General features: G+C 38.0%; 1 protein-coding gene across 3 annotated transcripts in view; it reads right to left on the reverse strand.

Moving 5' to 3' along the window:
• Positions 1-1,844: 1,844 nt before the first annotated feature.
• Positions 1,845-26,923, reverse strand: part of SETD3 (SET domain containing 3, actin N3(tau)-histidine methyltransferase) — a 61,914-nt gene continuing 36,835 nt past the window's right edge. For all 3 annotated transcript variants that reach the window (XM_059850291.1, XM_059850293.1, XM_059850292.1), the window contains exons 7-13: positions 16,966-17,024; positions 15,034-15,148; positions 10,739-10,813; positions 7,905-8,071; positions 7,179-7,264; positions 5,266-5,426; positions 1,845-4,648 (exon numbers count right to left, since the gene is read on the reverse strand). In XM_059850291.1, coding sequence (XP_059706274.1) covers positions 4,205-4,648; positions 5,266-5,426; positions 7,179-7,264; positions 7,905-8,071; positions 10,739-10,813; positions 15,034-15,148; positions 16,966-17,024 — 1,107 coding nt within the window. In that variant the 3' untranslated portion in view covers positions 1,845-4,204. The remainder of the gene's footprint in view (positions 4,649-5,265; positions 5,427-7,178; positions 7,265-7,904; positions 8,072-10,738; positions 10,814-15,033; positions 15,149-16,965; positions 17,025-26,923) is intronic.

Below are 26,923 nucleotides of genomic sequence, written 5' to 3' on the forward strand. Positions count from 1 at the left end.
CCATTTTTTAAAAACAGTAAACTTAAATACCACTGTTTAAGTTCAATTACCTAGTTCTGATGGTGTTTGAATCTGTGCTTAAGTAATGGCAACTCAGTCGTGAAAACCAACATTACTCATGTGCAAGATTCTATCTCCTATACTCATGCAGATTTTAAGCACCTTTCTGAAGAAGCAACGTCAAGTCTCAGTGGCAGCAGCCACTTAATCTGCTGTTCACTGCCAGTTCATCACAACTGTTTGTGATCCATATGTGTTTGTAATCCATAGTGAAGCCCTTGCCGAAATGTGAAATTTCACAGTAATTACAGAACTAATTGGAGATGATGTTGAACATGCACTGAAATAATTCCTGAACTTCCTGTTCTTCAGAACAGCAACCCCTGCCTCCCAGACAAATTAGCTGTTGTTCACTTGTCCAGCTCCTCTTTTCCACTTAGGAGAGGACATTTCTTCAGTTTCCTCCCCTACCTAGCTTAACCTTCCATAAATAAAATTTCACAAGGTCCAGAAATCAGGACCATTTGTGCTTTTCTTTTTTCTTAATTATGGACTGAGAGGGTTTTTTTTTTTAATTTTAACTGAAAAATCCTCCACATGGTTTCCAAACTTGTGGCATTTGTTAGGAAATAGATGTAGAACCTGCGAAATGCTAAGAAAGCTCTCCTAACCATGAGTCACCAATTTATGTGCTGTACTTTGCACAGCATGCAGTGCATGCAAAGAAGGAAACTCAATAGAAACTATTAAATATAGATGGTAATTACGTGAAAATCATGTGGTCATATCTGACTTCAACAAGGATCAGTTAAAAATCTTCTAGAAGAAAAGGGATGGGTATTGCTTCATCAGATAAGTTTGGGAGGGCAATGTTTTTACTCTGTTTGGAACAGAGTATAAGGAATACCTGGACTGAGTTTCAGTCCATAAAATCAAAAAAGAAGATTTTGGGAGCACCTTTCTTTTGTCTGATTGAAATACTTCAAATGATGTTTCATAATTACTTCACATGCCTTTCTATACAATGAGAAAGAAGGGGCAGCAGTAGATACTACATACTGGTTTTAAACATGAGAACTAGAGGAGATTTTGTAAACTAAATCTTCCAGAATACCTTTGAGTCATGCGAGTTTCATGAGTCCATGATGATCATTCCTCCCTAAAGGCAAATCAGCCTCAAGAAGGCAGCTACTCTTGGGTTGCACAGATTTTCTGTACATACCACCTGTACATACCTAATGATGTCTGAGGCAAAGAATAAATATTCTTGCCAAGAACAAAAACCATCCCACCTCCCCAGCCAGAAGGCTCTCATTTCTCCTTCACTCATGACAGCACTTAAGCTACAGTTGCATTTACACTTTAAAAACATTTTTTCAGGCTGGCAGTTGTTGCTCAATTTTGTATATTTGACTTTATCAAGAGGGAAATATGGACATCACCTTGTGGCATGGACCCAAATTAGTTACAGGTTGTTAGGGAAATGATTCATCAGTAGGTAGGTTCATGTAAAATTCAAAAGGCTTTTTTTCCCCTGTTTTGCTTTTGGAGAACAGTCCGAGAAATGCAAGTGATGTCTTTCTTACAGGAATACTTTAGATAGCTAAACAGAAGCAAGATTTGGCATTTAGCCTGGGATTAGTGTGAACAGCCTCTTAACCAAACATTATGAAGAAAGTTAACTTTAAAATGCTTTGAAAGGTCTGTTTTCATGACAGATGGTAATAAGGGCTCATCAGTGCCAATTTTTTTTGTTTTCACCTCAGTTTTCAAAAGCTTAAGTTTTAGGTTAGTGCTTCTGAAGGAACCATTACATGCACAGAGGAAAAATGCAAATTACAAAATTAGATTACTCACTATTTTTATTGTGTGTAACATATTTTTCTAAATAACACTAACAGATGAAGAGTAAGAATTTGACCATGCACTCAGAAGAACACTTTCCCTTTCTTTTACTTGAATACTTTTTTGGTTTTTTCCCCCAGTTATTTGTCCTTTAATCTTCATCTGTACACCTGGACAGATATTCCTCTCCCCACAGACCCCAAAAGATACAGCAGTCAGTAGCAGGTAGAGGTTTTGTTTGTATAATACACTCACTAGTGAAGACATGGTAGAACTATATTTTATTCAAGAAAACCCACACATTCTGTCCTGTGGTGACCACAGGCTTTGCTAAGCCATAGATATTAGCAAATACGGGAACAAAATACAGTGTATCAGATTGAATCAAAGCATTTAAATTCTGAATTACAGCTATAATTTTCAGGGAAGGCTAGTTTCAGAATTGCATCATAGTATCTAGTACAATGTTGTGCAACGTCAGTGGCAGAAACAGAAGTGGAGCATTGGTCCTAATAAAAACCAAAATGTAATGACTCTTGTATGACATTTAAATTGTCAAGACAGCAATTCCATGACATTCTACTAAAGGCAGCATATAGTTACAAAAATACTGGTCCAGCATCTTGTTAGTGATGAAGCAATATCCAAGGTGCAATGGCAACATGCCATTCTTAGTGAAATACTTTTTAAAAAACTATTTTTTCTATTTTTCCCTCACTGATACTAGCTGAACACCAGAACTTCTATGACAACCTGAAAGAAGGTCACTATTTAAATGTGTACTGCACCAAAGATTGATACAAAAACACATGTTCCAGGTTGCAGTATGAAAGAAGCAAAGGCTAAAAAAACTACAAATGTGCCAGAAGACGTTTTACTGCAACTGATCTTCTATGAGCAGTTTGCACCCTCTATTGAGTTTTAAACAACTGTCCAAGCTTTCCATTCCATATAAGTTCATTATAATGAACTTAAGGATACAAAAGTAAAAGACAAAGTCCTTAATATTGAGAACGGATTTAAACCACTTTATACTCCTCTGAATTGATCCACAAAATAAAAATATTCTGCCCTTCTCTCCTCCTAATACGCTGGTAATTTCCAAGTCAAGCCATGGAATTACCCTTGTTCTGATATTGCACAGTGCTAGGACTGTATGGTTTCCACCCAGAAGTTCAAACACGTACTGTGGTGTTCAAACACAAACTGCTGGTGACAGTAGGCCTGCTTGAGTTGTGATGGTATTGCAAGAAATGTGCATTGGATGAAGACACAATCTAAATGGCAAAAACCACTGCAGACCTGGTTGTGGTTTGGACTTGGGCCAAAAATACATAAACCTGTTTGCCATTTCCTTTGAGGAAGTAGGATCAAATAATACCTTAACCAAAAGACAAAGTCGAGTAAGATCAGGTAACCATGTGAATTCAATGTTACATTCAGCAACACAGAAATGAAGGAGTAGCAGACAAGAACATTATTAGTATTTTCCTTTTAATAATGGTTTAGTCAAAAGTGTAGCTTTAAAAATCTCTAGCTCATCGTGAAAACCTGAAGAAGCTGGGAAGTGACCTCACTTTGATCAGTTTAAAGCTGTGGCTTGGCCTATCTGCTTGCAAAATCTCCAGTAGCTCTGCCAACATTGTAAATAAAAACTACTGCCTGGAAATAAAAAGTAGTCAGCCTTTAAAAGTTCATGAATGTTGTATTGTAGCAGCCTAACTCCGACTGAAGAAGAAAGATATTTTATATAGTAAACAAAAGACAAAGTAAACTGAAATCTTCAGAGATCACTTTAAGTGTATACAATTTGGATTCTCATTGACATTTAAAACTACCAATCATAAGGTTGCCACCTTACCTTTTTCTGGACTGGCACACCTGATTTTAAACAGGTTTTCCTCCAGTCTCCCAAGTTTCTGATCCTCTCATTCAGTTTTCTGCTGTACTGCTCCCTTACCTTCATGCTGAATACCGAGTCAGTCCTGCCTTCTGCTTTTCTTGGCAGGAGGCAGAGCAAGCTTTTAATTTCGGTAGTCAGAGTGACAGAACAACAAACGCACAGCAGATAGAAGAGCTTAATTCTTCCCCAGGAAGAAAATACATTTGGTTCAACAAAGGGCTGCAAAATCTTCCAAAGGCACCTCTTTCCCCAGTTTTTGCCTGAAAGCAAGATGGCAATCTTAATTGAAAAGGGATGCTAAATCTTTTAAATAACTTAAAATTTCATTTTTATATAAAGCAGCAAAACCATTTTTCTCTGCAGAAAGAGAAATGTTAACAAAGGAACACACCAACATAAATGCACTGTTGATAAACTTCAGCTAGTTTAATTTCACAAGAAAGAAAAATTTTAGGACTATTCTTTAACCTCATCAGTACTTTCTGAAGAAGATTCTTTGGCATCTTCAGTCCCTCTGTTGCTTTTCTCTTTACTAAGATTTTCACTTTCTGATTTGGTCCCATTAAATAAAGAGTTTTCACCATTTACAAACCCATTTTCTGTGACTTCAGCATCAATGGCTTCATCAATCTTTAAGTCCCCATGCTCTTCCACATCTTCTAGGTTTCTCAAGACAATAGGGAGTCTAGAGTCTGCCACAGTGTTCTCTAACAAGGCAATATGGCCCTTGTCATACTTGGGAAGCGGAGCTCCGTCTGCCATTTGTTTGCTGTAATACTCTCTGCTGGCAGCTGCGCTCTTCACTGCCTTCTCCAGGATCTCCTTCTCACCTAAGCGCAGCTTGATGGCCATTATCGCATGTGGAGTGAGGTCATGAGTCTCCAGGAAGGACTTATCCACCTGTTAGAAAAGAAAAACCATGTCTGCTACTAACACCTCACACAATCAAACAGCCCTCACCTCATCTCTTTCTCTGAGCAGGAAGTGACACCAGGCTCTCCAGGCAGAGCCAAATGGACATGAGGGGGGTCTGCAAGGAGTCCAATGTCATGAAATCATAAAAAAGCCCAAAATTTCTGCACATAAATCAGTCTGCATGACAAGCAAAGTCAGGTTACTTCACAAATACTTGTAACATGTACGTTCACTTATACATTTGCAAAAGGAGCACATTTCTTTGCAGTCTGGAGAATGCAACTAACAGACAACAAGTTGAAACTGATTCCCCATCTTATTTGCAGAGAAAAAAGCAGGTAGTCTCTACTTGGAAAATCAAAGGAAAAATACATTAACAAAATTACATTAACAAAATTTCCTTTTTTGCAATCTTATTTGATTTTCCTTAGATAATGCAAAACTGTTTCTGCACTTAAAAAGTACAGAATGAATTATGTACTAACATTCAGGTTGCAAAGACATTGAAGTTTGCAAAGACAAAATGGAGGACCAAATATCTTTTCCTACAATCACAACGCACAGAAGAACTCAGACTTTTAAATTACACATAATAATTTTACCTCCACAGTTGTTTTATAGGTTTTCAAAAGAAGGGATGCTCTGGCTTCCAGGAATGTCCAAAGCTTAACTTCATTGTCCCAGCTAACAGGAAAGTCAGAGTTCCCCAGAGTGAAGATTTTGCCAATCGCATGCTCACCTATCAAGTGCTCCTTCAGCTCTTCTGCAATAAGTATAAAACCAGTCTGTTAAAAAACAATCTCATCATTCACTTTGTCAGTTGACAAACTGCAGAAAGATTTATTTTCAATCATATATCTTTGAGCAGCTAGCAAAAAATAAACCCTCTCCTCAAATAAGAATTATCAGATATGCTGCTTTTTTTCTAGGATTCAGTTGTGTCTCAAAGACACAACTGAAAGTCTTCAGGTCAGCAGCAAATGGGCCCTCTCTCCACCTGGAAATAAAGATACTTTAGATATCACAGCCTCTCATACACAGCGTAAATCTCTGTCAGTGAAACAGAATGTTTTGTAAAACCATTCCTAAATGAAAGGGAGTAAATTTGTAAAGAGTGCAATGAACTTGAGAATAAAAGGAACAGTCCAAAGAGCGTGCAAATAGCAAAGGAAGTCTTTTTCCTATTGTTTTGATAATCTTTTTCAGTAGCAGAAATTTCTTACAGATGTTCAGAAAAGACATCCATCAAAACTCAAGAGCAGAAAATATTTAATCAGCTCCTTGATATTACACAAATTTCATTTAAGTTTTAATTAATAAATTTGACTACTGCCAAGCAGTTATGACAAACTTCACCAAGAGCTTGCGTGTAGTTTCTCAATAAAGAGTTTTCTTAAAAACTATTTAAGACATATAAAAAGTGAGCAGTCATATACCAGAGAAATGCAATTAAAGCATTCACTAGCTATATTTTCCTCTCCAAGCCAAATTCACTCCCTAAACAGCATTCTAAAATTTTCTTCCCTTGAATTTACTTCTCAGAAGTATCAGGCAATTGGAAGAGATGGATGTTGTAGGTCCCTTCCAACTCAACTGTTCCAGTATATTCTAATCTCTTAGTAAGTTCTAAAAGATGGATGACAAGAGGAAGTGACGGCATGACACTAAGTTACATTGTTTTATTAAAGAAAGCAAATAGACCACATGCAGAATCTCAACTACTTCAGTATTCCTGCTGGCACAAAAAATCCACATCATCTGCACAGTATTCCTAACTGCAAAGGAGTTCTCTCACTGTCATGACAAACTGTCACATCCATAACCTTCAAAACTGCATCTAACCAACAAGGAGCTATTATGAGCATTTAATGAGAAGTTTCACAAGCACATTCAAGGTGAATATTTACTAAATGTACACATATTTTGCCCCACAAATAAAAGTAACAGAAGAGAAATACTAGAAAGACAGTGTGCAAATACAGCAATTTGTTTTAGATTATCAATTATCAAAATATTGAATATTTAGATCACAAATTACTAAAATATTGAAAATACTCAACTTTGAAATGTCTCTTCCATATTTCCTCTACAGTACAGAATATTCCAATTTCATACGTAAATGATTCCAGTGGTGATGACTAAAATGCTGTGATTGTAAGGATGTAAACCCCTTGCATAATCTTGTTCTGCAAACTATTTTGTGAAATTTAAGAACTAGAGATCAAACTCCAAAACTCACTCATTCACAAGTGTCTGGGAGATTAAAAGAAATAAAAAATTGTATCATCTCATACTTTCAGAGTTACTGAAATATTCCCTCAGATAACATGGCCAAAGATTGGGGTTCTCAGTAGCTTATTGATTCCCTTTTAACTTAAACTCCTCAACTTTTCTCATCATCAATCTTAATGTTTTATATAAATGTCTATTCCATTCCTACATTAACAAAAAAACCAATCAAAAATCCCCAAAACAAGAGAAACATAAATTAGGTTATCTTCATAAAATATCCTACCTTCACTCATACAAAAGACTCGAAGGAAAGCCAAAAGCTGGGCAGAGATTGCAGGCTCAGTGGAGTGCAAGGCAAAAACACTTGAACTAATAAAAGAAACAACCAAACAACAACAGTAAATACAAGTCCAATTGTCATATCTTTTAACTTATTTTAACATAAAAGACCATAAATTATACAACAAATGTACTGCTACAAAGGTAACTTTAATAAAATTAGGTAATATTAGCTCAAACAGAAAAGCTTCCCTAACTTGTACTGAAAAGAATGATTATCTCTACTATTTTACACTTAAAATTATTTTATACAGCTTTCATAATAAATTCATGAAAATGCAATGTTTCATGTCTGCTGCTCCTAATAGTACCCTCTGGACTGAAATGACTAAAGGAAAATGCTGTGATTCACATACTGAGCATTGTAGTATGTCTGCAAGGGATAGGAAAGAAAGTAAAGCCACAGATTGCTTCAAATTAATCCTTGCTCTGTTTTTGTTCAAATGGTTATTAAAGCAAAGGCTTTTTTCCTTATATATGGTTCAAATTAGAAGATAATATAGTTCAGAGAACTTCTGTAAATATTATTACAATAACTTTAATTTGCTATCCAAACAGGAGAAATATAACACCTAAGAAATTTATCACAAAAGAGCTTCATATATACTCTACTGGACACTATATACTTTCGAAATGTTTTGAAAAACCCATGGCATTGTGTTTTACTTACGTTGGGATACCAGCACGAGCTAAGACCTCTGCCTTCATAGCATACAGCCTGTCACTTTTACTCACGCCAAGCTTTATTTTCACTCTGTCATGTGAATTATTATCAAAGAAAAAACCACTGTGGATCACAAATTCAGCGTTTGACCGAGTGCCATAAAAAATGTAAATCTAGAAGGATGAAAAGAGAAGTGAAGGGACAGGAAAAAAGCTTAAGATCAGCTCACAAAATTGACATAATTTGAAAGTTATTTTCTAGAAGAGTTACTATTCTGAGTACAATGTATATTTGGTTATATGAAGAAACATGCTTTGTTTTCTGGTATTGACTCAAATGCTGTATACAATACGGTAATTACATTTTAGAGGTAGATATAAACATATACATGTAACAGAGACTTTGAAAAGCAAGAAGAAATTCTTATTCTGCACTTAAAAATAAAAATGTTCTGGTTTCTCACACTGACATAAAGTAGCAGCATACAGAAATAAGCTTTCAAAGGCTTATTAAAGGCTAAAAAAATCAGAGACAAGGAGCGCCCATTAAAAGAAGTGGTGTTTCTGGAGTCATTTTCCCCAACCAAATGTCCACTCAAAACTATACTGCTGATAGATCAACTTTGCTTTCATGTAAATGTTACATTAAGATATGGATACACCACAGTACATCATAGAGAGAGATCTGAGCTGTGTTCAGCCAGTATTTATTTTTGTTTTACTCTGAACTCTTTTCTATAAAGCCTATAGTTACTTCAATTCACATTTAAAAAGAAGTTCCTAAATATAACCCGCAGAATGTATTTAACTCAGGGCTAGGCAGTATGAAATTCATGGGACTAGAGGTCAGAGTAGCAATTGTATTCTCCCACAGCAAGAGGATATTTTCCCATTTGTGTTTGATAACAAAATTGTCAGCCAGAAAAAAAAGTCCCAGCAGTTACAGAATTCCCTTCAGAACCTCAGGGTACAGCAGTGCTCTGGATGCCTGCAAGCCTCCATTCCTCTCTAGCTGACAGGGAAAGACACAGTGCTCTCTAAAGGGCTCAGTAACAGCAATGATGCCATTTACTTTCTCTGTTTTCAATTTTGTATAAGAGCTGTTTATCCTAAGCACTAAATGCTTAAGTATGATATTGAATTATACTGACCATTATACTGTAACACACTCATATGATGAACATGTGACCTGACTAGGTGTATTGAGGCAGTGGGTAAGGAGAGAGTTGTCCCCTCTCAAGTTTTAAAACAACTGTGATACATCTCATATTAAACTAAAAGTCACATATCATGTATAGATTACACAGTATGCTCTTACACCCCAAGACTGTTTTACAAAAAAATCCAATTGAACAGAGTGAGAATTGCTTTATTTCAGGGCAGTATTTGACAGACTCTGTGGACCTCTGCTGCCTAACATTTTTTAGTAGTAAAAGCATGGATCACACACTCTTCCTGCTAAAACTGTAAGAAATGACATCTGCATGGTATATTAAAGGACTGAAGCATTATATAATTACAGTGCTTTAAAGATGTCACTAACAGTTAAAGTTTGCACAGAAATTCTGATAAATAGCAGACAAAGTGAAACTACTAAAATAAAATTGAAATATAGGAACCCTCTATAATTGAAATGGAGAGAGCAGCCAGAACAGCTATATGACACATCCATTGCCAGCTGTGGAAAATTATAAATTGGATCACTTCTGGAAAAACTGTGGACCCCTTTTAACTCATCACACCACAACTGGAAAAAACAGAAAATATTTGACTACCATAACAAATTCTGAGAGCAAAAAAAATACAATCACTGTAAACCTCAGCATAGCAATGAGGATAAATACACTTTTGGAAAGATGAATTCAATAAAGAAAAAATGCCAGACACTTTTTTGTTAAAGAAAGGTAACAATACAAAAGAAAAATAAAAATCACAATATTATAAATTGTAAGACTGGCAAAATAACAGAGTAAAAGTAAAAACTCAGAGGCTGAGTTACAAAATATTTCAGGATATTTCATAGACAAAGGCTTTGTCTGGCCATGCTGACTGCACAGGCAGCAGTCAGAAAAGGAGTGCTGCTCCACTTGAGGGTTTAGGCTGGCTGCTGACACAGCACAGGAGCTTCCTACACTCCTAGAACCACTGTCTTCAGTGCATCACTAGTTTGGACACTCAGTTTTGGTTCTGAGCAGTTCTGATCGAAATACTGGATTCTGAACTGTTCCATGCATCCTTGAAAGACTCTCCTGCTGTCTCAGGATGAAGAGGTAAATGCATGCATGCCTGTGTGAAAGGGACACAGTATGTTTTTAGGTCCTTTCTCATTTCCACTGAGCATTGCAATGACAACAGCATGGGTTAAAATGACTGGCAACTATACTGCATTTCACCTCTTTTAAATTAACAAAGACTAACAAGAAACATAAGCCAACAAACACCATTGTTAAAAAAGACTCTACAATCCATTAATGCAGACAAATCTAAAACATATTTATCTTTGGTCCTTTGGATATGGCCTTTTACTAAGCTCTTCCAGAATACCTAACTTGGTGGCTGTGTATGCTCACTCACCAATGATTAAATATTTCAACTAGTTCATAAAATACAAGGAATAAAACTCTCCTACAGTCGGGGTCTACCAAGTGATAGAAAATATTCTGAAAAATGTACATGTATTTAGTTTGGTAGCATTTTCACTCAAAATTTGCTCAGCATAATAAATTTCAAATGTAGCAGGGTTTAATCCATACCACTACACTATTAAAATTTTCTAGGGAGTCACCAAGTGTTCATAGAACCTAATGGAACAACAATAATGTAGACAACTCTTCACACTACCTGTTCTCCAGCCTTGAAATCTTGAAGCGCTACACATTCACACCGGTCATCTTCCAAATTGTAGCCTGTAGTGATCTATCCAGGAAAAGAGTGACAAAAGCACCTTTAGCATTTTATATTTCTCTCTCCCATCCCTGACAAATTTCCCTATTGGAAATAAATATTAACGATAGGAATTGCACACATTTCTTTCTCAGCACAATAGAATACAGCTGATAGTGATTGCTTTACGATTCCTGAGCAATTTCTTTTTTTAAAAAAGTCTCTGCATTAAAGAAATCTAATGGAGGAAATAACCTACCTGAAGTGAACAGAAGGCTCTGAGGAAGGTACCCTCCACAGAGCACAGACAAAGTACCATGCTAAAGCCGGCAGCTTGTTATAAAGTTCTGGAGCTTTCAGTCACTCCCATGAGGCCCAAGGGAGCAAGGCACTGACAGCTCTATATGCTGTGCTTTATCCTTCAACTGCCAACACATTTTTGATCTCTCAATGAAAAAGGATTAGATAACTGTGGATCTTTAGGGGATACAATCTTCAGAGAATTATAATTTACTTGAAAATAATCCCTTTATCTAAAAGTTAAGTAATACTCTTAAAATGCTAAAAGGATTTTTGAGATGGTAGCTGGCAATGGAGGAGGATAAACTCTCTTGACAAACCTGCACTTCCCCAAAAATAATTACTAAACTGTAAAGGGGTCACACTAACAAGTAAAGCTATCCTAAAAATGTAATAATTTTTGTTAAGTGACCAACAGCATGTTCTTGAATAGTATGACCAGAGATGCAGCCACAGGATGGAACATAAGCTGCTGAAAAATCAGAAAGCAACTTTTATGGTAGGTAGTCTGAGCTCAGTACTGACAGAGGTAACTTATGGAAAAATATGCTCTGAGCCTGGGGAAAAACTAGAAGAAGCAAGTGATTCTCTCTCAGCCTTCAAAAATGAAAACATACTTTTTTGTAAGCTGACTGATGTGAGTTGCAGTATACCCTGATTCCCATCTTGGATGCAGCTTGTCCAAAGACAGAACTCCTCAGATTATTTCAAAAGCTTGGCTGATGGCTTACACATTAATAGTTTTGCACTGCTTGCATCATTAAATGTGCATTTGTCAGCCGAAACAGTGCTTTCAAATGGAGCAAATCCAAAATGTCAGCCCAAGCACGGGCAGCCCTGCCCTGCAGACGCTTGCAGAAAGCTCCCTGTGCAGATGCCTCACTGCAGGTCAGTTTAATGGGTTTGTGGGGATCAGTAAAGAACACAAGAGTCATGCAATACAGCCCACTGAGAAACACAGGCTGCAGTACTTGAACACAGAAATTCCTGTGCATTCTCTAATTTGGACTGCACAATTTTAATTAAGATTTTTGATTTAGAAAGTTATCCTATCCTGAATGGAAGGTTACAAATGCAAGAGGATAATAAGTCATCTTCTGAAAAACTGTACTTTTCATCCAAAAAAAGAAACTCTTGACCTGTCCTGAAATTTTCTTGGTGTGTAAACTCAGTGAAATAGTTCTGAATGTGAAAAGTCCACTCAAATCCTTTGAAATTCCAGTGGAACAGAAGGCTTTCACAGACTGGGGAAATTCCATTATTTTAAGAGGAGGATTCTGTCAGTTTAAGCATGCCTCACTGGAGTACTGATCTTTCTTTTAAATTTTTAGTTTTGCTTTAAAAAAAAAAAACCCAAAATAGCACACAAAACACAGCAGCACTTCTGAAAGACTTTTTTATAAAGCATAATGGAGTGCTAGACTCCTATTTCCTCTTTCTTTTAATAGCAGTCACGTAAGAGAATTAACAGGGTGTTTACTTCTCTTCCCACATGATAGCTGACAAATTGCATCCCTTCAGTTTTATTTCTGAAGCAGACTGATACATGAATTTTAAGTTGTGTATAAAGCATGCAATAGTCTGCTTGGTCAGTGATTAAGGATGGACCCAGCCCAATAGGCAGAATGTAGCTTATTCAAAGCTCTGTCAGAACTGGTAATCAACCTCTGACTGTCAAAATACAATCCCACTAAAGAATAACAATGAGAAATGCATGAAGACAACCATTTTGAAATAGTTCTTAGAGGCAGGTTGATCTAATTAACAGTGTCAGAAGCAAGAAAAAGCTGGGTGGACCTAGCTCCAGTTCAAATCCAAAGAGCATTTTATTATCTAGCTCATGGAAAGAGGCCCTGTGGAATAAAGCAAGAACAGGGATATATATGGGAGCTGATTGACTTGGGAGGTATTTCAGCACTACATTTGGAATAAACTACACAGGGGTGCATTCAATGTCATCTTTTGTTTCTTACTTTCCTGCAATGAATAACAGTTCCCTTCATGTATTTTAAAGGGACTGTGCTGTGATGAGAGCAGAGCCCCCTCTCACCTCACTCTACAATAATATAAACTATGACACTCTACAATAATATAAACTATGACTGCTAACAGTTATCTTAGCAGTCACCCCCCCCATTTCTAATAGTAAAAGGCAACTAGCACACAACAGAAATAGCTTTAGTAGCTTTTCTTAGCCCATTACCAACACTACAGTTTTCTGTCCTTCCTGACTTTATATCCATTAAAATTATTTTCTCTAGAAATATGAAATAAATGGGTGAAATCTTTACATATATACAAAATATTTAAGTTCAGCACAACCCCTTTGCCCTTTAGGATATACTTCAGCATAAAAAATGTTTCAAATCCTGATATACCACTGCATTAGGAGGTTTGGCTCCAGAGGCTGGCTCCATATCAAACCCACTGTAAACAGCATAATAAAAATTACTTTATCAATTTAAATAGAAGTTTGAATGAGTAAAACAACATAAATAGCTGCTCTTTTAATATATGCTACTTAAATTTTCCCTCACAGAACCTTGATTCTCTTCCTCTTTACTCTAATCCCAACTTTGAAGGCATTCATTAAGAGTTGTCTAATGAATACAGACAAGTCTCTGCAAAAGCATCTGAAAGAGATGCCCAGCAGGAAAAGGGTACAGGAAGTACTGGCGCTTGCAGCTATGCCTTATATTACAAAAATACACATTTCTGAATTTTAAGCAATTTTCTTTATACTGAAGATTCTCATATGAACTTTATTGCTAAATCAAAGCTGTGAGACTGCATAACAAATAGGCAAAGGCAGGAATCACTGTTAAAGAACAACACATAATCACCTTGCAATAGCAAAAAATAAATAAATAATAAACCCCAAACATTTGCAACTTCGTAGCCTAGCCTACCATGCTGTAATTGATACAGTCATAGTAACACTAAATTAGCTAAATGTCAAGTGAAAAACAACTTGCTTTACAGTTTGTTCATTTAAAACAGACTTTTTTTATACCAACAGCACTAACACATACTGCTGTCCTAACACTCAGGTCAACCCTCCCACAAAAGAACCAGATCACTTGAATAGGATGGTTATATCCAGTGCTTACAATAAACAATATCTACTGGAAACACAAGTAGGGGGTATGACTTTTGAAGTGTACATGAGCATGACTAAATAACATTGATAAACCAGCCTCTCTGGGTTTCCATTTCTTCACCTCAGCATTAACTAGTCTGTTAATGAAATCAGGAATCATCCCCTGAACTAGCGCACGTAAGCCAAAATGTCAGCAGGTCTGACTTTCTATATACATATGTCACCTTTTAAATGTTTAATATGCCCTAAAGTAGTATTTTTGCATTTTGTTTCTTTGATGTAGTAACAGATGTACTGTTTTTGTTGAACTAGGCTTTGTTCTTGTTGTTGCTGTCTCTATAACAAGGCTCTTTGGGCATGGTTAGGAGAGCAGGCAGTATTTCTTAGGTGCAAATCTCTAACCACTTTCCCTAGTGGTAGCTACAAGAGGCAACATCCATCAGTGCCTGCTTTCTGTTCTCAGAATAATTCTGTCCAGTACTGTGCATCTTTTTCAGCCCACCAGAAACAAAGCTCCATGTCAGGAGACTATACACACTTGTATGGACAAAACATTTCATGTAAATGAAAACTTTTACAAGTACATTATATGTACATAAGACATAACTTTACACAAGTATCAAATCTCTTGTAAAGTTTTCTCTAGATGAAGAAAGCTCTGCCTGAAAAGCTTTCTTAAAATATTTGAGAAACTGACAAACTTTTCTTTCAGATATTAGTTTTTTAGGTTCTCTTTGGAAGATAACATACCCGTGTTAAGAAGCGTAACAGAAAGTGTGACTAAACTGTTGTATAGCAGTTGACTTAATACTTAAGCTTTAAAGTCTTTCAGCAGCACTGAAGAAACCCTTACCAGTCCATTAGTATGATTACACATGTCCCATAAAGGTATTAGAGCCAGTGTAACTCTGGAACCATCTTCTGTTGGAATCTGGTTCTGCCGTGTCATAACAGAGGAAACTGCCCATCTGCAAAAGGTAAAAACACGAGCTGGTCAATGTTCAAAGCATTAAAATACAATTGGCCATAGTCCCACCTGAAACAATCATTTAGACTGGGAGTTTCCAAACTTAGTTTCCTTTAAGATCACACAGACTATAGGAACAGTAGAAGGCAATATGACTTGCAGGAAAAGCAGCAGCTCCGAGACACGCACACAGAACAAACCAGGATTGTGATCCCTCTTCTCTTTGCAAGAGACTCTTCACACCTTCCACTGGCTGCATTCCTCAGCCAGGATCCACTCCCTTTGCCAGCTTCTGCTTCCCAGCCCTTCACCACATACATATCTCACACTACACATCCCAAACCCGGGGTCACCTGCTCCTGCAGCTGTTCCTGCTGGGCAGCAGGAGCTCTCATCTATGTGCAAACTCTTGTAAGAGCCAGGGTGTATTTTCCCCTCACTCTCTAAAAAGCTTATGTACTGCATGAACTGGAAACCAGTGCAACCACCTGACACATGCATGATCTTTTGGCAAGAGTTTCTCTTCAACTTGCAAGATTTTGGCTTAGGTCGGTAAGCCAAAATCTAAATTTTCTGCTCAATAGTATCGAGAGGAAAAAAAAGCCACAACATTCCAAACAGATATCCAGGTAAAAACCACAGAGAGAGTACTATGTAATTCTTTAGCACATGGACATCATTCAAAACCCTTCTAAGTCAGGTTAAGTAAACCAAATGCAAGCTACTTTTTCAAACATAAAAATCTTTAGAAAAGCTTAGAAATTTTTTATTTTAGACCTGAAAAACAAATTAATATTAAACACCAGTGGAAAAAAGTATCTTAGTTTCACCATGTTCTGGCCTTACTACATATATGTGTTGAGGGTTTTTTGAGGGGAAAAAAGGATGTCACCAGGAGGACAAAATAATTTTAATTCCCACAGACTCCACTACTAACATCTACTTAATATACAGAATAAGACTACCTGAAGGATTTCTTCAGAAGAACTAGATTGATAAGAAAGACAGCGGTAAACTGAAATCAACCTAATGTCTAAAAAGAAAGTTAAATTGTAGATAATTCTGATATACAAACACTGCTTGAAACACAGTAACAATATGCTTCTTGTTAATTGTTGCAATTTGTCTGTAAAATTTTAGACCACCTCACTTGTAAGTTGGTGTGTTCCTTCCTTTAAGTGAAGGAGGCGTGCTTCAGAAATCCCACTTTCATAGCCTTGCCCACAAGTACAACTAGGCTAGAAAATCCCTTATGAATGCCTTTTATTCATGCTATTTTAATCATTTAACAGAATTAAAGCTCTCATTATCTTAATTATTATTCTTTTAATCTTAGTTCTGTCACCCCTTATAGCACCTCCGAGTGACACTCATGCTTCATGTGTAAAACTTGTATTCTCCAGCTCTCCTGTTCAACAGCAGCAGCTCGAGATATTAACTTTTGCTAGTATGTGCTGGTAGAGCCTCTTATGGAAAAAAAAAAAGAAATTTTAAAAAATTCCCCAAACCCTAAAACTCCTGCCACGTCAACTGAATTATTTTCTTAAGAAACAAGGAATTAACCTTAGTAATCTGACTATGTGTGCCAGTGAGCTAAACTAACTGCTTATAATGAATGACTATTCCTTTGTAACAATTAAAATCTGCATATTTATTTCAGTTTCTTTTTCATTAATAAAGTGTATTAGTATCAAACCCTACAATTAACATTTCAGTAACAATAGGGCTTTCCCACCAATTAAGACTTCCAGGGCCCCATAGTTTACCATAGTAAAACTGAAAAGAAACAAAGAAAAAAAAATTTAAAGACAGACCAACCTGTAGTCGTCATAAGTGAAAGAATCCTTTAAGGGCAGTTTGCTGGCATTAGGATGGGTCTGCAAAATGTAAGTTGCATAAAAAGGTGAAAAGAGGAAGAAAAGAGAAATCAGAAATCAGTCAGCAGAATTTCATTATTTAGCTGCCTAACAGATCCTAACAAGAGCCAAATGAAGCAGGAGGCGTCCAGCCGCGCTACAGAGGGATCATCATGCTATTATGCTCTCATACATCACTGTCAACTTAATTTGTTGTGCCCAGCAGCCGCCATAAATCTGTTTCTTCATATTTCAAGGCTGGAACCCACAGACATTGTACAAAAATAAAAAAAAATTTAAGGTGGACTGAGTATGTGAAGGTAAAACACAATCCAGCCCTCAATGCACGGTGGGGGAAAGAAATCAGACAATAAGTGTACATTAGCTTTCACCAACTTCCACATTTTCCTCTCCTTGGTGATATCAGTGAGGTATTTCACAAATGCAAGAAATATTATACAAGATTTTCAGTTCTTCCCTGATACCTGTAGCAGTGTTATTCAGTAAAAGTTGCACTACACCTCTGAAACAAAAGCAGATTAAAATATTTAAATAGCTTTGGTGACAAACACTGATTAGGCAGTATCTACATTAACCCATCCACACACGCTCCTATCTAAAAATGGAGCTGTGTCATTTGAGAATGTATAACGCAGTTCTCATTAACAAGCAAGCATTTAATTTCTAAAAGCTTTAAGAAGCTCTGATACCCGTTATTTTCTGACTAATTAACTTATTTAAAGTCTCGAAAATACAGGTAGCTTTAAGCCCACATTCACACATTTTCTTTAGAACTTTGTTCCAATTCACAAATGGAAAGCCATAGTACCATAAATTTTAACCTTCAGGTTCAATTAGGTCTCTGAGACGAATTGAAGCAAATGATCAAACGGTTATTTCAGAAGATACAAATGATTTTTTGCATAGCTCTATCTTTGCGACGCTTTTAATGCATGAAGCTCCATGTACTACGCAGTTTTTTACTCTTGATGCATTAGCATCACAAGTGCGTGGTAATTTATCATTTCTCACTGTAATGTACTTGCTGGCACTGTGTGCAGGACAGTAGGGGATGAGGTAAAAGTGGCTCAAACCGTAAATCAATTAGAAAACAAAAGCTTGTGCTCAGCGCGCAATTTTAGGCAAATTATATATTACAAAAGACTGCCAATTGGGTGTGAGGTCCCAGGTGGCTGCTCTCCCTCAGCCCCTCCGGTTAACCCTTCCGACGGGCTTTCTCCAGAACACGACTGAAGTTAACAATTCCAGCGCCTCCTGTCCCTCCCCTCACTTTTAATTTCTTTTTTTTTCTTTCTACGTTTCCATATGACTTTCACTCACATCGATGGCACGGTCATTGTGTAACAAATCCCTCCGAATTTAATTGTAGCAACACATTGTACAGTTGTTTCTTGCCACAAAAACATTCAGCACAAACCCAGGACTCAGACAAAGCCAAGACACCTCAGGAGGCACCTTCGCTGCCGGACAGCCCAGACCCGAAGGCAGAACCGAACGCAGAAACTCAGCCTTCAGCTTGAATTAATTATTACAAACAAAAACCTCCCTACAGTTTTCATTTATGAGAATTCAATTTCAACTATTATTGTTAGTGTTAGTGATGTATTTTGCAGCAGCTTGATAAATTCAGCGGGGAAAGACAGCACCAACACTGCGAGTATCAGCCCCTCAGTTTCCCGTTCCAGCACGGCCGCGTTTCCCTCCGGCCCGCGGCGATCGGTGTGAGGAGCGGGGTCGCATTGTGCGTCTCAAGTTTACAGCCGGCACTCCGCCTGCAGCCCCGGAGCCCCGCGGTGCCGCTGCCCCGGCCCACGGCCGGGCCCGGCCGCTCGGCCCCGCTCGGCCCCGCCGCCCCCGGGCCGGGCCCTCACACCGCTGGCCGCGCGGGCCGGCACTGCCCCCTGCCGGCGCCGCCGCGCACCGCTCGGCTCCGCTCGGCTCGGCGCTGCCGCGGCGCGGCCCGCGGGGCCAGGGCACCGCACAGGCCGAGCGCCGCCGGCACCCCCGGAGCCCGCGCTGCACCGCGCACCCGCAGCGCGGGCCAGCGCCCCGCCGAGCGGGGTCCGACCTGTTCATCCCTGGAGAAAGATCCCGGGAACGCAAACACCCCTGCCTGTCCTCTCTGCTCTCTCCTGCTTTCCTCCTGCCCCCGAAACAGCAGGATTTAGCGGAACATGCTGTTTTTCCAAAGGTAAGAATGACTATGGCCATAATGCACTGGAAGTGGAAAGGCATCGCAGACGCTGCGGGGGCTCAACAGCCAAAAGGAGACGGCTACAGCCCCTGTGTGCAGTTCCAGCAGACACCCCGCTCCAGGAGTACCAGCTCACAGCCTCAACCCCAACTTGGAGCAAATAACCATAGGATGCAAGATCTATACACGTTGTCATTGTCTTCTCTGTAGGAAACGTGTATTAGATCAGTGGATTGCAGGGAGATCAACTGTTCATTTCACACAAGCAGCCCCCTGTAAGAACCAACCTGAACATGCAACCCATGGGCAAAGATCCTGGATGCTGCCAAATGCTCTGTCACCCTTCTGGTTTCTAAATCTGTGAAACTCTGGAAACTACGTGGACACCATCCAGATGTAATTCACATAAAACCACTAGTAAATTACAATAAAGGACAAAATATATGGTCTAAAAGACACAGGGCAGAATAAAAATCCCAGCATCTGCAATTACCATATTTATAACATCCTGTGGTACAATATTCTAGTAGCTCTTTTAAAGTTAAGATACGTCAGCATATTTGATCATGTTAGATTTCTGATTTGGCCTATTTTACTATGTAACTTAAAAACCCTATAGATTACAAGAATCTGAAGACACACAAAAAAGAACAATATTCTGATTAAGAATTTGATTTAGTATGCAGCTTCTCTTTATAGTCCCTTGGTAAAAATGAAATCTCCCTAACAAACACTTAATAAAACCTGTCAATATATCTAGAAAGAAAAATGACACAAATGCATTAAGTATTAAATACCCTTGAAAAAAGTCACATATTCCATGAATTTTTGATGTACTATCTTGACATTAATGTAAAACCTTGATATTTATAATTGACAGATATTTAATAAAGTATAGAAGATGACTGCTGCATAGCATGCAAATTGCTCAGACTGCTCAAAAAAGATACAGACATATTTAAACTAAACAAACACTTAATATGTAAAAAAAAAGAAATATCAGATCTAGCTTTTACAGGTTCATGCAGCTAGGTCTCTACAGATTAGCTTTCAAATGTGACATTATCCACTACATGAACCCTAATTTTAACTTAGCAAGTCTGTATGAAGTAGTTTCAGAAAGTTGGGAGGGGAAGCTTTAAATAAAAAATGGGAACATGAAAATGTGAATACATTCATTTAGATGCAGGTCCTGACATTCTACTGAAAGAGTTATTATAAAGAACAAATACCATTTATTTCGTTACCCTTTCTGTGAAAATATTGTCAGGGCTGGCAATCAGGGTGATGACCACTGCAAAAACAAATAGTGGCATGCTGAATTTCATTTTCCTCCTGATGCTGCTATTCCTAAAAAAAAAAAAAATGAATAAAAAATGCTTTTTCCCTTCAGTGTTCCAAGCCTTCTTTGAGACATTTGGAGGATATCTCAAAATAACCAGAAATATTAAAAAGTAACAGTGATTGCTGCCAGATTGTCTGCAGCCACTGTGGAAAGAGACAGACTGTTATTCTAGTCACCTAAAACACTATCAGACTAGAAGCCAGTTACTCAGTATGGCAACCAGAGGAAGGGGGGTGGGGGGAGAAGAAAAAAAAAAAAAAGAAAAAAGAAAAGGACGCTTCCAAACATATTTTCTCTTTCTGTGAAGCAGTAATATCCAGGGGTTCACATCTCATGTTTAATGCCTCACAAACAAGCAACACTCCTGATGTGCCATAGGGGCCTCTGTGTTATTAATTTCTCCATCAAACTTTTAGATGGACATCACAAGGTAATGATTCGCAAGTTCCAGAAAGTAGATTCTAAAGGACTCTCATTTAAGGGCTTGTTTCATTTGAATGGCATGAAGGCTGCAGTGTAGAATAGGTGGGTGCCCTTCCAGCTAAGAAGCCATCACAACCTTCACTCTGCTTTCCAGCCTAGGGGCATTCACCTCCGGTCAGAGTGGCCAGACTTCTGCAGACAGTAACCCTTTTCCCTATTCAATCAGAAAATGCTACAGCTCATTTATCAGAGTTCCTAATCTTGATGGAGAATTTCCATTAAAATTGGTTTAACATTTGCTTGTTTACCAAGTGATGCAAAGAACAAGTCCAATTACTATAACACACAATACAATGTCTGAGTAGAAGGAAAAATTAAAGTTTACTTAGTGTTAAATTTGTGCTCACATCTACACTACTAGATGCCTTGAAAAGAGTTGATGTATTTTTATGTAAAGTCATATTGCCCACTGTATTCCTTTGTGCTATTAACCCTTGTATAATCCAAATAAGAAAAAATTATTTTAATCACTAGATGTGATCAAAGTTAGTTGTTTTTTAAAAGACACCACCTCTAAGCTGAGATAAACTGATCATTGGACCCATCTACTACTGCACTGTAATACATAGCCAAAAAAAGGTTTTTAAAAAAATCCTTGTTTTTGTTGGTTTCCTGAGTTTGTAGACAAAGAGATTGTTGGACTTCCGTGACAACTATTTCAAGTACTCACCAGGTCCAAGGCAAAGTTGTGGGCAATCACTGCATTGATATCACTAAATCAGATTTCAACAATCTCAGAAATCTCTTGTATCCCTATTGAAGTGGAGACAGCTCCACTTCTACCCCAGGAAATGATCACAGCTAGCGTTAAGAGTAAACAGGCTACCACTGCACTCCGTTCACAGCCCCCAAAACACTAAGGGTGCTTGAAACAGTTAAAGCCAAAACCACTTTAAGTTTCCACCTTGTTAACTTTCATTCCTTTGAACATAAACCCCAAGGGTTAGTTGCTTTTGACCAAACAATTTTTTCTTCCTCTTCTTTGCAGATTCTTCCCTCTTTCCACTGTACTCATTAACATGGGGAGATTTCGTTATGAGCCTTAGTGGATGCTACTTGATGGTTTCAGGCCAATGTGTAGGTGTACAAAAACACAAACACACACATATTCAGGGCCAGAAGCAGGAAGATCTGTCAGCATTTGCTGGTTACTGTCCCTTTCCCAGCTCTGGAAATCCTTTGAAGCAGCAGCCTTGAAGAGAAACTCCTCTCTGTGGAGCTGCTGAGGCTTTAACTGCCCTAAAGCTAAGTAAAATAAAGAATTCAGAATGGAGGATCCTAGTGATCTACAGGGAAACAAGAATTCACTTTCTCCATTGGACATATGCTGCCTAACCTAATGAGGGAAGCCAGTTTACTGTACAGGACAGGAGACAAAGCCAAAGATTATTTTACTTTATAACAACAGTTTATAACTACAGAGGCATGCTATAGAATTTTCAAATAGGCCAATTCATGAAGTGCTAGGAATAATGTTCCCAAACTCGTGCCATTATATGACTTTCCTAACAGAAAAAAGATAATTCTACTTTGCAAAACCTAACAGAATGACTCTTAATATAAAAAAAGGGACCACATGATCAAAAGTTCTTAAATCTAAATAATATTCTTGCTTAATTCTTTATGTCAGCAATTTTTATTTACTTTCTGCCAATATACACAAGAAAGCACTGTTCCAGACTATTAGGGGATTCACACAGCGGAAGCAAAGTGGAATGACTCCTTCTGGTGCAATGGAATTTAACTGTGCAGTCCCTTTTTCTGTACCTTCTACCTGCAAAATTGTTCTTTGTTAAGGAGACAGCAGTGGCACAACAGTCACCTCAAACCATTAACTATTAACTCAAGGGTCTGAAGGACTGACAACCCACTACACATGCAACGTGAATACTACTGTCTGGTAGACAGAGTACACAGAAACAACTTTGAACTGACTGCAACTGAGCACCCCACCTCCAATCTGTGCCATTGCCTTTTTTAAATAGAGGCAAGGCAGCCATGGACTCCTTAACATCCACTTCTTGATTACTCCATTTCAGAATACTGCTTATTCTGTATGTGCGCATGTATACACACACAATTCTGAAATACTAATCTTTCCCAAAACAGAAGACACTCAGATACAGCATTTAAATAAGTGACCAAGTTCTCTATACCTTTTTTTGTCCTTTCACAAAATCACTTAGAGCTGAGTGCAGCCCCATTAAGGGCTGAAGTCGGAGAAGCTGGGCTGAGATTAGATGTGTTCTGCAATGAGACAGCCTCCCGAGTCCTTCCCAAAGCAGTTCACATGACAGAAGGACACATGAGCTCCACTACTTCCTGTGGTAAATCTTGCAAAATATGAGTTTATTGTTCATGTTGAGCCTTAGACTTATTTACAGGTTCATTCTGCAGTGTTTCATTCACACGAGTACAGTAAGATAGCTACAAAACCCTGCTTCCTTGCAAGGGTCTATGTTTCTATATCATGACAAATCTTTTCCTCTATAGGCTCTTCCTGAGGTACAAAGTTTACCTCAAGCATTTTTCATTTCAGGAAACATTTTACCTTGTTAATTTCAGGAGCTGGACTTTGATGACCCTTGAGAGTCCCTTCCAACTCAGGATAGTTTATGATTCTGTTTAGTGCAACACCCAGGAACTACGTTCATGCACAAATCCATCCCACAACTCTACTAATAGTGAACTCCACTATTAGGTGAATCACAAGCCACAAATAAAATGCTGCAATGGAAACCCTGAAGTGAACTGCTTTGAAAGGACAGAAATGGTATTTCTGATTCACAACCACTTCCCAACGAAAGAGCTTGCTAACAAGCATTAATATTATGCAGTATAGCCAAAGTTTTGTTACCTGTGATTTAACTACTCAAGTTTTTCCATAAATCCTACCAGGAGCTACTTAGGTAGAAGCTTGGATCATGATCACCTCATAACCAAGCTCCCACAGGCCATGGTAACTCCTGGAATGACAGGTATGGGGGCTACAGTGGCACACACATCCAAAACTAAAAACCTACCATTTCCTCTTCAACCCACATTCAAACAACAGTACAAGAAAATAAACTTTGGTTTACTTAGCAACATATCAATGTCCTACTGTGTGGAGTATTAGCATTGGGTTTGACTGAAGAGGATAATCCACTTTGTAATTTAGTTAAATTACTAATTTTAACAAAGATAAGTACCCTGTATAATTTTGCAGTGCTTAAAGAATACATCCTTTGAGTATTCCGCTCTAAGAAACATCAGCTTGTTATAATATTTTAAATTTATGGAACATTTGTAACTGCTGTTATATCAGGAAAAATATTAAATCTGCACAATAAGTACAAACTTTATATGAGAAAGTATACTTGTAAGTGCATGATGATCTCCTGATGTCTGCTGAGGCACTCACTTCCACAAAAGACACAGACAATATCCCTGGGGATAGACTCAAATGTCCCACAAAGTGCAACTCAGTTTAAAAAAAGGCTACTAACAGAAAAGCAAACAAAAAACTGTCTCCACTCTATTGGCTGTAAAAAAAGATGTTATCTGCATTCTCAACTAGGAGAGTGGTTGAGAACCCCATCCTCAAAAAAATGCCTTAAAAGCCCATACTACTAACAGGAGAACGTATTATTCCTCCCAAATGTGGTTTAAACTGAGCAGAAACAAATTTAGTTTTGCGCTGGCACATACGCTTTGAAGTACATCTCTGCTTCTCTAGAGGAAAGCAGGCGTTTAGGCCACTACAGCAGAATCCATTCAGAATATAAAATAAATTAAAACCTGCTGATTAGGAGATCTTAATAATGTCTGTACAATGAAAGATAACATCTATATCCAAAATGAAAGATATGTTTTATCCTGTCTGTCCTCCAACTTCGAATCTTTTTGACTCTAAGAAATAGGAGACACCAAGCGGGATGTGCCTGTATTCCAATCTAGGCCAGCACGGTCCAACTGGTGCCCATCATCTGAATCTGGACCACAGGATGCCTCCATATGGCCTGCCACCTTTTCCTTGGAGGAGATAGGGAACAGCTGTTTGAGGAGCAAACGCTGCCTGAACAGCCAAACACCTCCTCCTGTGTCCGGCTGGCTCAAAGCCCAGAGCTGTCGCCGTGTTCCTGTGGAAGGCAAGGAAGGAACGGGGGAAGAAGGCAGCAGAACCTCCCACCCACACAAGGACTCGAGCTCTTCATCTGCCTGACTCGGACAGACACAGCCCAGCAAAGCCTGGAGCTGCTTCTGCCATGGAGAGGGGCAGCCACAGGAATGGCCCAATGAAGCCCCAGGATCTGCTGTTATTGTCATCATAGCCGGGGGTGGGTATACCAGAAGTGACACAAAAAACAGGAATTTGGCACATGTTTGCAAAGTCTAAACCACCTTACAGTAGCTACACTAAGTGGTACAGTACAAGCATACTGTCAATCTTCAATCTGCTGCCAGCAAAACAGATTAATACAATATTTTGGCCTTCACAGAGAGGAAAAAAACACAGAAAAGCATAAATATATTTCATTATTAACTGCCTATTTATTTATTATTGATCAAGAAGAACAACTTGGTCATTGAAACCCAGACAAAGCAAATTAGACAGCAACACTATTTTTACCTTTGCAACTGCCCACTCAATGCAATTTTAAATCTCTCCTTAGGGTGACATGCATAGTAGACAAGTAAAAAAAAGAGAAAGATTTTACAGGGTTTAGAACTGTGCCATCTTTCTTCCAGCCATTTTTCACAGTGTCACTGACATAATTTCTGAAAAAAAGCTATTTGACTGGTATGCCAATGAGTATAAATCAAGCAGGAAGGAAAACTGAGAATCCTGAAGACCTACCTGGTATAGAAACAAAATTGAATTTCTGTTTCAAATACATCTGCTTTTGACTGCATATTGGTTGATCTCTTTGGAAGCATTAATATATTCTCTTTTACTCTATTATTACCAACTTTAAAACTATTACTCTATTATTATCAACTTAAAAATAATAAACAACTTCTGATTACTTCAACAGGGTGTTTTAAAAGACAGTATACTTGTCTGCATTCAACTCAAGTAACATTTAGCACACAAAAATGTTAAATGGTGGTGTCTTCCAGCCAAGTACAGAGAGACACCAGATGTTCTACTTCACGCTGACCTGGAAAATCATATGCTTATTGGAATAGGATAGATTAAAAACAACACAGAAAAATAATGTAAGAGCAGCATAAGTCATATTGAAACTTCAAAAGTTGGTGTAAAAATTATGCTAGAGATGTGAAATCTCACCGAATATACCCAATATTGAAGTCACACACAATATCAGATTTTAAAGATGCTATGATGAAATCTAGAACTTGATGTGTTAAACATGCTAACTAAAATGATAATCCAGCCCCCAACAGCTAATGGCTGGATTTTAAAATTTCATTCACGCTAAATCAACTAGTCAAATTTTATATGAATAATATATGAAATTTAGTATCTGATCAAAAGGGATTACAGCCTCCAGGAAATTAAGTTCTCTCTCCAGTACTGCACACAAACAGATCAAAACATCTTTGGATAGATTACTGCAAAGCTTGTATTCACAACGGGACTACAACAACACTTTCACAGTGTCCAGATGTCAATACACCCTAGTCAGAAAACTGTTTGACAGTGTTCCTGTGAAATGCTACAGATAATACCTAAAAATTTTTAACAACTTCTACCAAGTTCTATTTTAAAAAATATTAAAAAGAGTGTGACTCATGGGGCAGCTTCTGTCTTCTTGAGTAAGAGGAGCTTGACAGAAGGAAAAGAAAGCAAGTACTTGCTCATTAACTTTGCAAAGAAACATATAAGTGAGTTCAAAGAAAGTAAGTTTACTTGCTAAAATGTTACTTAAA

Source organism: Haemorhous mexicanus, chromosome 6 (genome assembly GCF_027477595.1).
Source record: "Haemorhous mexicanus isolate bHaeMex1 chromosome 6, bHaeMex1.pri, whole genome shotgun sequence".
Taxonomy (NCBI): Eukaryota; Metazoa; Chordata; class Aves; order Passeriformes; family Fringillidae; genus Haemorhous; species Haemorhous mexicanus.